Below are 12,086 nucleotides of genomic sequence, written 5' to 3' on the forward strand. Positions count from 1 at the left end.
ATTTCCATTCCACTGGCAGAACAGAATATCAGTATTCTGGGAAAAAAGGGTTAAGGCAGCTCTTTAATGGTGCTTGAAGCTAGGAGTAGGCAGAATGTTGTGACCTGATGTTAATAACTACATAAATGTCACTGCTCATTTCTAAGACATGGCGAATATCATAAGTTTTAAGTATTTTCTTTTACATACACCTTCATCACACGCATACTTTTGCCTTCCCTGTACTGTTTCCACAAAGTTGAAAAGTCACAAAATGTCCTTGTATGCTGTAGCATTACTATTTCACTTCAGTGGAAGTAACAGGCCCAAACATGTTCCAGCATGGTGGTGGACTTGTGTACAGCACAAGATCCTTGAAGGCTGGCTTGCCAGGGTTCCAGTGGAAGAACTTAATTGGAACGCAGACCACTCCCCAGGCCTCCTCGCCCAACATGCGTGCCCAATTTCACTAAGGCTCTTGTGACTGAATGAGCAAATCCCCACAGCCTCGCTCCAAAACCTATTGAAAAGCCTTCCCAGAAGAGTGGAGCTTATTATAACCACAAAGGGTTCCTAAATCTGGAACGGGATGTTCAAAAGTACATTTGATATGATGTTAAAATTATAGATTTTTACTCTTTTTCAAAGTTCAATGTGTGTTTTTATATATAAATAAAAATGATTGAAATCTTTACATTTTTAAAAATCTGCATCACAGCTTTGTAAAAAACAGACCTGATTGGTTAGTGTCACTCTTATCCCTCCCACCTACTGTCCAGCTTTACTCTCTAGACTCCCAATCACATGTGGCTATGCTATAGTACGGATAGAGACTCGCCATCGCCAGACAATAAGTCAAACACTTTTCTGTATTGTTTGTCTGTTTGTGAGCAAACCTACATATCGTTATACATTTTGTTTATGATAGAAGTGGCATTAAAGAATTGTGCTACTCATCATATGGTCCACCCCTGCGTTCAGTTGTCTGTTCTATCAGTTTTCAGTTGTATGTCCTTAAATACATATTGTTTTTGCTAATATAATGTCCTAGATTTATGACACACTTTGACATGTAATGGGAACCTTTGTATAATATCTTAGTTTGCAGGATTAAGCACATGCTACAGCCAGGCACCCATCACTTCACAGTCACACTGTTCACTGGCAGAGCAGCAGATGGGCTTCGACCTGGATCTGGCTGTGCTAAATGTGAAGGTTAGCCAGCCATGTTTGTGCAGGGCAAATGCCAAAAGAGCTCAGCCTCTGACCAGGCTCAACTTACAGTGAAACACAACTGCTAGTCCACATCGCTGTGTACATTCTATGAATAGAAATGGCAGGTTTCATTAGGCCAGGCCAGCATTAAAGAGAGGATGTGGAAAACCTGAACATCAGCCAGCAACCACAATAACCCCTGACAGCAGGACAATAGACGCCTGGACGCTTGCATGGAAAATGACACTTTCCGTACGATTTCCTGGGTCATTGTGCCAAAATGTCTCCCGGTGTATTCATAAGCTTTATGACTGTATTCATACAGAGCATCCTATCAAAATTTGTCTTAGATTGGCTGATGAGGAGCAGATACTTTCGCTGGTTTAGACTAAATCCTTACAGAATGATAGCTCAGTATTTTTGCCTGTAGGCCGGCTGCAGCAGCGTGTGCTCTGAAGATTCAGACTTCATAAAAGTAACTGCTACAAAGTGTAGGAGGGAACTCTCTCTGGATTAACAAATTCTCAGTGGCAACGCGTGTTTATCATAATCCGACAGTTTCAAATAGACTCGCTTATGTGGGTTCTGACACCGTCTGTCAGACTGTTATAAAAATGACACATTTTCTACCTGCACACCGGCAGTGCAGCCAAAGTCTTAATCACAACACTGTTCATCAGCCTGTTAATTAGCTTTGTAGCTCCAGTATACAGAACGAAAGGCACATCATATAGGCACAAGACATGTGACTGATAGACTACTGTACCTTAGAGGTAACTGGAAAATTGTATGATTTTATGTTACGTACTGCATATTTTTATTTCACTCCCCACTTGAACCTGAAATAGCCTGTAGACTAATCTCATCATTTGCGATTAACGCTCATAGCTTTTGGATTGTTTACTGCATACTAAATTTTGCTTGTCCTGTACTGAACTTGTGCCTGTGGTATCTGACACCTTTCCTTTGTCAGGCTATCGATGAGCTCAGATTCACTATTGTATTGCGCTATTGTAGTAGAAAGTGCACTTATACAAAAATACATCGATTTTCAGCATTCAGAGATGCGTGTCAAGTTTTTTTTTTTTTTAGTCATACAGTGTTTATTAGGAGGGAGAGAAAGTACATAGTGAAAGTGTGCCATGCTTGATTGAGCTACAGTTCCAGGGAGAGTCAGTTTGCCTCAAACACACCTGCTTGCTTTGTTAATCCACCGCTTTCTCCCGGGATTAGCTTCTGCTGTAAACACAACCCACACTCGAGGCTTGTTATGGTAATTGAGGTTTGTTTAAAAAAAACACACACACAACGGTTAGAGATGTCAGGAATTGCTTGTGAGGCTGGAGAGGATTTTAATGGTAGGGGACTGTGAGAGTCATTTTCTTTTCCTTGTATGTGTTCTGGGTCTTCAACTCAAATTTGTAAAGCTCCAGTTACAAAAAGTGACTTGATTAAAAAAGATCCGGATAAGCAACTACCATGAATGTTTACCTTTTAATGTTTAACCATTAGTGAGCAGTTCATGGTTATAAATAAAACACATCAGTTTGAAGTGGTCATGTTTTGTTTTGTAGTGGTGAGGCACGTTACCACATTTAAACAGACGAGACGTCTGTTTTGAACTTCAAGCAGAGAATAAACGCATACTTCTCTACTAAGTCATATTTAGCCATTGCATTCAATGTCAGCTTTCTTTTCTTTTCGATCAACCATTTCATCAGTGTACTACATATGATAGAGTAAATGAAAATTCTACGAAAGTCTCTGAAAACATTATTTTTCTCATAAAGCTGCATTCAGATGAATAATTTATATAAATGCATGTAACGGAGGCTCTGCTACAAAAGCTGAACTAGGTCAAATACAGGCATTTTTATTTTATACCTTGTTAATTTCATATAGCATTTTTTCGAGCGTTTAGTTAGATCCACTCAAGGCTGGACCGCAGTCGTCCAATTAACTAAAAGGCCAAAGGATTCAAATATGAATACAGATATTAATAACAGTCTTGCATTACAATTTCTAAGGGGAATAAAGAGACCGAAAAATGTTCCAGCATGATAATGTCTCTGTGCTCAAAATGAGCTCCATGAAGCTCCAGGGTTTGTCATGTTTGATGTGGATCAGCTCAGGTGGTCTGCACAGAGCTCTGACCTCAACCCCACTGAACACATTTAGGATGAAACAGCGACTACATGCCAGAACTCCTTACCAGACATCAGTGTCTGAATTCACTTATGGATGAATGAGCCAGTCCTCATAGCCACACCCAAAAATCTAGTGGAAATCCTTCCCAGAACAGTGGAGATTACTGTAACAGCAAATGGGGACTACAACAGGAATGGCATGTTCAACAAACACATTGTGATGGATGTGATAGTTTGGTGTGAACATACTTTTGGCCATATAGTGCATATTCCAGGCATGGTAATATTAATGCCTGCCCTGTACTGTGCCACCTCCCTGTAGTTTTCACCACAGATTCACAATGAGAAGTCGGGGACACACTTTTGCCTCCAGTCTGAATAATGTGGAGGTAAAAGCCCAGTAGGCTGTGTAACATGCTCTAAATGGATGGCTGTTCTAGTATCAGTGGAATGAACTTCACTGCGCTGCTTTAACCTCGCTACTTCCGGGGCTCCACCAAAACATGTGGAGCTGCTTTACAGCTGCAGGCTGACAGAAGATAAATTGCTCTATTAGAGAGTCTGGGCCAGCAAGCGAGATCTGACCCACAAGCTCAGCCAAAAGTATGGCCACAAACTCCTATCATAATACACACACACACACACACACACACACACAGGGGACTTGCACTCAGTGGCACTTGGGCTGGCTATAGGAGGCCATAATATTGTGTTATCAGGTATGTAGGTCAGCACTGGATTTCCAAAATATTAGATCTTTTTGTTGTTGAAATACTATACAGGTGCTACAGAAAGTCATTATATCGACCTTTACAGACTCATCTTATGATCACAGCATCATGGGGAACTGTATATGGAGTCTAGTTTCATGTCAGAAACCATGATATTGATTCGAACAACAAAGCTGGGTTGTTCTTCCAAAGACTGGATAGACTGGAAAAATCATTAGTTTGGAGTCTTTCATGGGCCTTTCCCATGGCACATTAAGGACATGTGTTCACTATTTTGCTAAACTTTGGCACCTTATAAATTTTTTTCCCACCAGTTTTTCATTACATTATTGTTAGAATAAACATTATAAATGTGTGATTTGACAAGAATGTTTGTAACACATCTAAAGTCTGTTTACCTGAGTGAATTAGCTTTTACTGCGTGTACTGTGTGTCTTTATCCTTGTACAAATATAATTCAAGGAAGAGCTCTTCTACAAGTCACCGTTACAGTGGAACCGTCCCTATTGTTTAGACAAGGCTAATTGTCATTGTTTCAAAAATGCCACACCATGACGCATGCATTTTGTTTTTTGCATTCACAGTGGGAGTGAGAACAGCAGCAGCACAGAAAGTCCCCCATGGGGTTTGCTGTACCTTTAAAATAAGCATCCAAACCCAGACTTCCACGATCCTACCTCCTCCTGCTCAGTGAGGACACTAATGATCACTAACTGATTGTCACTCATGAACCAGTTGAGCAGTAGCAGAGAATGTTATTGTGTCTAGGATGTTGTTAGAGTTTAGAAAGAGGTTTTATTTTATTTAACGCTAATATCAATGGGGAAATGTCAGGACAATGAGCATTACTTTACTCTTGTGGAGTTTTGTGAGACGTCACTAAATGCAAATAAGCTGAGTCACGTATGCACTAAACATGCAAGTTTGGCGTTCATCATTTGGCGTTCATTTGCACACAAGTTAAATTAAAGGTCTGTGTGTATTAGTGTCTAATCATGAAATATTTCTTTTCTAAAAGAAAATAAGTACTGTTTTTTAACACAGGTTGTAAATAGTTGATCTATTTATTATTTTCTCTTATTTGTGACATCCCTCTCTTCTGCCACACCCAAGATCTTTCTGAATCTATGATCTAAGATATATTTAACGTGTGCTCCATCTCCCGGCCTTCCAAAATTAAGATTACGATTTTTTTCCCTTCAACTACATGGACCAATAAAGCGCCATCTGATGGAGCAGGCAGCAAGGTTAAGGTTACACAAGGACACAGCCTCTTATCACCATGCTATCTATGTGATTAGATCAAGCAGTTTACTTATTTTTCCAGTAATGAATTGACCAGGCAGCCTGGCGCCACTTTAATCATGGTGGCTTGACATGGGAAGGAGTGATCACAGGAGGGTGTTCAGTCTATTCAGCTTGCAGTGCTACTGTCAAAGATTTCATTAGACAAATTCAGGCTGGAGTCTGAGGCAGTGTGTGTGCGTGTGTGTGTCTGTTTGTGGATGTAGCATAGTGGTATTCATGTAAACAATCCCAGGGCAAGATGTGTGATGATTTGATTGAAAAACTGAAGTATTTTAGTTGCAGGTTTACGTCGTATTAACAATGTTCATCAGCTTTAATTCCTTTGTTTCATGCTGCTAACTTAGTTTCCCTGAGGAGATTACACTCTGTGTGTCTGTGTGTGTTTCTATGGGCAAAGTGTATACAAGGTTTTTATAGGGTATTTTTCACCCGTTATTGCCAGCTTCCCAATGTCCCATAAAACACAGAATCAACACTAAACCTGATCGGTTTTCATTGTTTCTTCCCAGAGTGTTTCTTCTTCATTTTTATTTTCTCGTAAATTCACACAGTAACATAAAGCTGTCATAGAGGAAGTGTATATGAGCTTGAGAACGGTGAATGAAGTACCAGAGTGCAGTCCTTTCTCTACACAGCAAAGCACAACTGCCTGTGGATGTTCAAGGCCACAGACGAGCTAATCGTTCCTCTGATGTTCTGATCCTGTTCAAGGTGGTTTGCTAATAAGGAATATGATACCAAGTGAAACGCTTCCTTTAATTGTAAAAAAAAAAAGGCTCTCCATGTCTTGTTTTTATGTTTGTTTGTTTTTATATATATTTTTTAACATGTGAGGTCTTTTGTGGCTTCCCAGAAACAATTCTGCTTAATTACAGTAGTTGAACTTGTAACAGGTAACTAACTATACAGCTATAACACCATCCCTTTTTGAAGGACACAGGCTTATTTTTAATCGTGTCCCTTGACAGTCACTACTGAAAGGTTTTGCTGTCCTGCATAACAAAATATCGTATTCATACCATGCCAATCAGGCACATTTCATATTCCAGGCCAGTTCAAATGAGTCAGAATTCCTGTTTCTAATGTAGATCACTTGGGCTATTACAGAGACACAGGCAGCTGAAATGAAAAGAGAAGGGGAAAAAAGTAGAGTGGTTTCATCTCTGAGAGAAGCAGTTCCTTTTCTAAAGAGTTTGTTGTCTTGGCTGAGAGACGCACACTGAGATCTTGGGCATAATGTGTGTGTGTTTGTGTGTGTGTGATAGAGAGAGAGAGAGAGAGAGAGAGAGTATGTGTGCATGTATGTGTCATATTTGTTCAAATGTTGCAGATGTTACTACCATCTCCATGAGCTCACCCTGCTTGGCCCTGTCTATCTATGTAATAAAAGTCAAAATAAAGATGGGTGACGAATTAAAGGAAAAGGAACTAAATGTTTGGTTTTAAGGGTAAAGGTGGTCAGTCAGAGTAACTGTTTATTGATTTGCAGTAATTGATTTGTGCCTCTCTGTAAGAGGGATAAGAGGACCCAAACATGCCAGCACATCATATCAGATTTAGTAGTGCTTCCTTTAGTTTGTCACCCATCTGGAACACTGATCTCCTGTGTGATTGAGAGGACATTACTGTACGCTTTCGTTTGGTGATATTGAAGTCTACAGATCTATTTTCCACAAAGCCTGTTAAAGCCTTCTGATAAAATTGAATGCTGCTATCACCGCACCTGTTTGTCAATATTAACCAGCCTGCTTTAAGTCAAAGTGACATTCCACTCCATGGGTTTCAGATATCATACTTGTAGTGCAATTTTTGGACCTTGTAGGACCTTACTGGGTATTTGGGGTGGAATGTCACTTTAGCTGCCTCCCCTCCCCCCCTCCCCATGCTGCCTGGGTGCAGAGGGGTGCCAGCTTGCCACTAACCCCTTGGCTATCTGCCACGCAGGTGACTCACCAGCTTCTGTGGGATTTGATGTCGCCTTTAGATCGGGTCCACTGAAGATGGAAACCCTGGAGTCGGAGCTGACATGCCCGATCTGCTTGGAGTTGTTTGAGGACCCGCTGCTACTTCCTTGCGCCCATAGCCTGTGTTTCAGCTGCGCCCATCGCATCCTGGTCTCCCACTGTTCCGGCGCAAAGCCGCTTGAGTCTGTGTCGGCCTTTCAGTGCCCAACGTGCCGTCACGTCATCACGTTAAGCCCACGCGGTCTCGATGGACTAAGACGCAATGTGACACTGCAGAACATCATTGATCGTTTCCAGAAGGCCTCGTTCAGCGGGCCCGGCTCACCCAGCGAGAGCCGCCTTCGCCCCCCACCCCGGCCCCGCAGCGCAACACCAACCGGGGGCAGCGCAATGTCGGCCGAGCTGCGTGTACCCTGCCAGTTCTGCGAGCAGGAGCCTCCTCGTGATGCCGTAAAAACATGTGCTACATGCCAGGCGTCATACTGCGAGCGCTGCCTGCGTGCCACACATCCCAACAAGAAACCATTCACCAGCCACCGGTTGCTGGAGCCGGCAGGAGATGGGCACCTACGCGGCCTGGCCTGCCTTGAGCACGACAGCGAGACAGTGAGCCTCTACTGTGCTACAGATGAGCAGCTTATCTGTACCCTGTGCAAGCTGGTTGGCAGACACCGTGAGCATCATGTCACCTCTCTCAGCGAGCGTTTCGACAAACTGAAGGTAAGCCCATGCCTTTTCTCTTTTCTCACTTTAGAACAATGTTGTATTTATGCCAAGTGTCCAGGGGTTACTGTATAATGATAGTGAAAGATGAATATGATACTAGGATGAAAAAATCCCCAAAAGGCTTTTGAGAAACAAATATACAAATATAGCAGGTGCAAATCAGCTAATATAGACTATATTTTAAAAGGAGAAGATCGAGTGGGATGCAAATATATTAACAATTTTTCTAGTTGAGATGAATACTTACCCTGCCACAGCAAGATGTACAATGTAATTAAATTCCTGTTTAAAGTATGTAGCTGTAAGAAGATACTGTAATACTTCCTGTAAAATAAACTGATTTTACAGTAGAGAATATCATCTAGATGATGACATTCTGGTGCTTCAGGAGCTTTGCCAGTAATCACAGTAAACGGCTTTATTTCTTCAACTTTAACTACATGAATCATTTCTACATTAAGCTTTATATTGTGTGTTTCAGACCTTTTTACTGACATTAGATGGTTCATTGGCTCTGTCTCAGCTGAGTGCAGCTGATCTCTATCATTGTACTTTTCATAAACGTGGAATTTCCTGTTGGTTTCCCCCTCAGCTGTTCGAGTTAATGCTGTACTTAATTCAATTACAAGATGCAGAAGTGTTCATCATGGCTTAACATACTTCATTTGAGCTCCATGATTTTCTTTTTTAGTTTTCTTTTATTCACTTCACTCATTTTGCCACATCACGCACATAGTCTAAGCATCTAGTCTACATTTACATCTTGTTTGCATGTGTGTTTACAGTACTCAAAGGGAAGTGTGGACGAGATCACAGGCCTGACCAGCTGCTCTTTTGAGCTAGAGTTATTATCATAGTAGATGAGTCTGCACTGTGATAAAGCCAGCCTTTGATCAGGGCTCGACCACCACAAAGCACGATACTGCTGATTCAGGATTTAAACACTGAGGCAAAGCCTCGAACTCAGCTGAAGCTGACACACCCATACACCCACACACACCCCACCCACACACATACAGGCACAGAGACAAAGAGAGACACACATCCTAGTCAAAGAAACTGAACTGCTATAAATGATATCAGAAAAAAAGGAATGAAGAAATAATGTTTTTGCTTGACTTTTTTTTTTTTTTTTTTTTTGCTTCAGAGAACGTTTCACAAGGCCACTGATTCGGGTTCCAACAGGATGCTTTTTTTTTACTTTTTCGTAAATGTTTGCAAGCTTCCATGAAGCTCACCACGTTACACTGTGCATTTATAGTGTTTATTTACATATCCATATCTGTTTTTTTCCCTACTGTTACTGGTGACATAATTCTTCTTATTTATACCACACCTACATCAAGTTAAACCACAAATACAGAAAACTATTAGGACACTAAACAGACACTAAGGTAGTGGCATTGTGTTCCAACCCTAGAATGACTTCTGGGAATTACCGGAAAGGCAGAAACAGTATCAGTACAACAGAACTCGTTTGTTTATGTGAGTAATGTTTTTGTTTTCACTGGAGCTCCAGTTAAGAAGAACGAGATGTTGTGTTAGCATGAAATATCATTTATAGTGCTATAGCCCTAATGTTTTATATGGCCTGACTCTCAAAGGCTCATAAAATATTACTTGCCCATTAGGTGGTAATCACTATGGGATTTGTATTACAAGCAGCGTGCAGGTTAAGGTTCCTGCGGTATAAGCAGCCTTCCGCTCCTCGCTGGCTGGCTGGGTGAATACGAGCTATGCTGAAGGCTATAATCTATCCTCACAAAGGGTCTGCCATTAAGTGTGTGCATCACTATATTAGTGGCAAGCACAGAAAAGCATATGTGATCTCTCTGTGATCAGCTATTCATGTTGACCTCTTTGTTCACACACCTGCCTATAAAGGAAATTCTGAGCATTGATGTTTTCCCCCTCTGGTCCTCAAGTATAAGAATACGGCCATGCTGGGAAGCCCTTAATTGTTTGAAATGAGAGGTATTGTGTACTGCAGGGAGGAAAGTCGATACCTGAGAAAGTTCCACCTCTTTTGTCCGGCGTTTCTCTCACATGGAAAAAGAAACTAGCGTGACTCAACGGCACAAGATTTCATTTCTACATGCTGTTCCCAGAGGCCTGAAAGAAGTCCTGTAACCTGCACTGGCTCAGTGGTCTAATTATCTGCAGTATTTTAGCATGTGTTTTTCAGCTGCCCAAACAGTAGTTGCAGTTCTCTGGCTTAGCTGTATTCGTCAAAGCCAGCATTAAAGACACCTCATTTTCTATGCACTTTTATGTGTAGGCTTCTCGTGCAGCGTGTCGGGCCGCTGACGCAGTGTCTCTCTCCATTGCTGCAGCTAATTTGAATGTTTCCCCACTGCAACTTTGAACTTGCTTGACTTTGAACTCCCAAACCAGAACCTGAGGAGGAGCGAGAGAGGGAATGTTGCTCAACTAATAGCAGCAAACCTTTAATCTTCTTGTGTCTTGAGTTAAAGTTGAGGTTCTCCTTTCTAGCACTGTTGCAGAAGGGCTGTAGCCTTGGAGTGAATTGTGACTGCTGGAGACTTGATCTCTCAAATATTTGCTCACTCACTGCATCTCCTGCAGCCTGCTAGTGTGACTGAAGGCAGAATCTTATGTGCACTGCTCACATGGTCTTACTAATAAGCCTGTATCCTTTTATACAAGCATTAAAACACAACCAGTCATGAAGGTGTTGGTAAATAATTAATGACAGACTGGTGTGATTGTGGTGTTACTGACACTGGAGACTTGAGTGGAGGAAAAAAGTAAAATAAGCATCTTGTCACAGAAAACTTCACCATATCAGAATTAAGCATTCAGCAGAGTTATGACATAAAGTCTTATAAACTAAAACCCCCATCACAATTTATTAAGAGCACCAGGCACAGACGAAGATGAATAATACATTTAGGTTTTTACCTTCATCGAATCTTAGCGAGCGTCTACCAAACTCTGACTGATTCCACCACTTTCACACGTTGGACGTGATTTACATACAGAATGACGCTAATGCTTTCAAAGCATATGAGCCATGTTTTAATACATACCCACGGATTATGTTCTGTGTGTGTGTGTTAATGGAAAATATGACATATGAAAAAAAGGTTATTAACGGCTTAATTTTTATGTTGGCAGTTGCAAGTCACAGCAGTCTTTCAGCTTGCTGTTGATTCGAGTTCCAGCTCATTTGTCAGGGCCTCTTATGTTAAGCTCTTCAGAGAAGCTGTCTGTGACCTCCTGATGATAAGAACCGAGCTGAGCAAACACCATTCCTCAAACTTCTTCTACATTCTCATCATCACCGAGATGCTCAGGTCACTTTCTAAATGCTGCTATTATTGGCTTGTTCCGAGCCTGCAAGTGCAAGGAAGTGGAGCTTGGTCATTATGCTAAGCTCTGTAGTGAGAGGAGAGGGTTCTCCTCTCACACACACTCAGGACAGATTTGACTTTTTTTATACAACCGACCTAGTTCCACTCATTCTATAGAGAAAGGTGCTGAAGAGAGATATGAGATGAGGAGTGTGCTAATGTATTAGTGTGTATTGCTCTCTACTTTCATTTAGAAATGATCATACTGACCGTTTGACCTACAAAAGTAATCCTAATTTAAAGGTTGACTTTAAATATGACAGGCTTATGTAATAAATCAAGGATAGAGAAAGCATGCATTGAGCAATTATTAGTTGTTGTTGTTTTTTTACCTGCTCTGACTCTTTGGAAAATACTCGACTAGTTGATTATAATTCAGTCACTTCTGGTGCTTTATTAAAGAGTGTGTGAGTATGGTAGACCAAATCCATGTCTAGAAATAAATGTTAAACCTGAATTCCTATACAAAAACTGCTTTCCATACATAATTAATGCAGAGTTACCGGAGTCACAGAGTGAAATTATTCCTGTGTGATGCAATCATATTCTACAGAGCTATAACTAGTCCTTAAGTTTCCAGATCCAGAAGTTTCTCATTTTTTGTTCTTCAAGTACACAGGCATCACATTCAAGGCCTGCGGG

The 12,086-nt window shown here is 41.2% G+C and overlaps 1 protein-coding gene across 8 annotated transcripts in view; it reads left to right on the forward strand.

Annotated features, from left to right (window-relative positions):
- Positions 1 to 12,086, forward strand: part of mid2 (midline 2) — a 113,829-nt gene that overhangs the window by 67,585 nt on the left and 34,158 nt on the right. For 6 of the 8 annotated variants that reach the window (XM_060884653.1, XM_060884651.1, XM_060884656.1 and 3 more), the window contains one exon: positions 7,365 to 8,064. In XM_060884653.1, coding sequence (XP_060740636.1) covers positions 7,381 to 8,064 — 684 coding nt within the window. In that variant the 5' untranslated portion in view covers positions 7,365 to 7,380. Of the gene's footprint in view, positions 1 to 7,324; positions 8,065 to 12,086 lie in introns of all 8 variants that reach the window. The other 2 variants (XM_060884652.1, XM_060884649.1) reach the window with 1 other exon arrangement.

The sequence above is a fragment of the Tachysurus vachellii genome, chromosome 13, assembly GCF_030014155.1.
Source record: "Tachysurus vachellii isolate PV-2020 chromosome 13, HZAU_Pvac_v1, whole genome shotgun sequence".
NCBI lineage: Eukaryota > Metazoa > Chordata > Actinopteri > Siluriformes > Bagridae > Tachysurus > Tachysurus vachellii.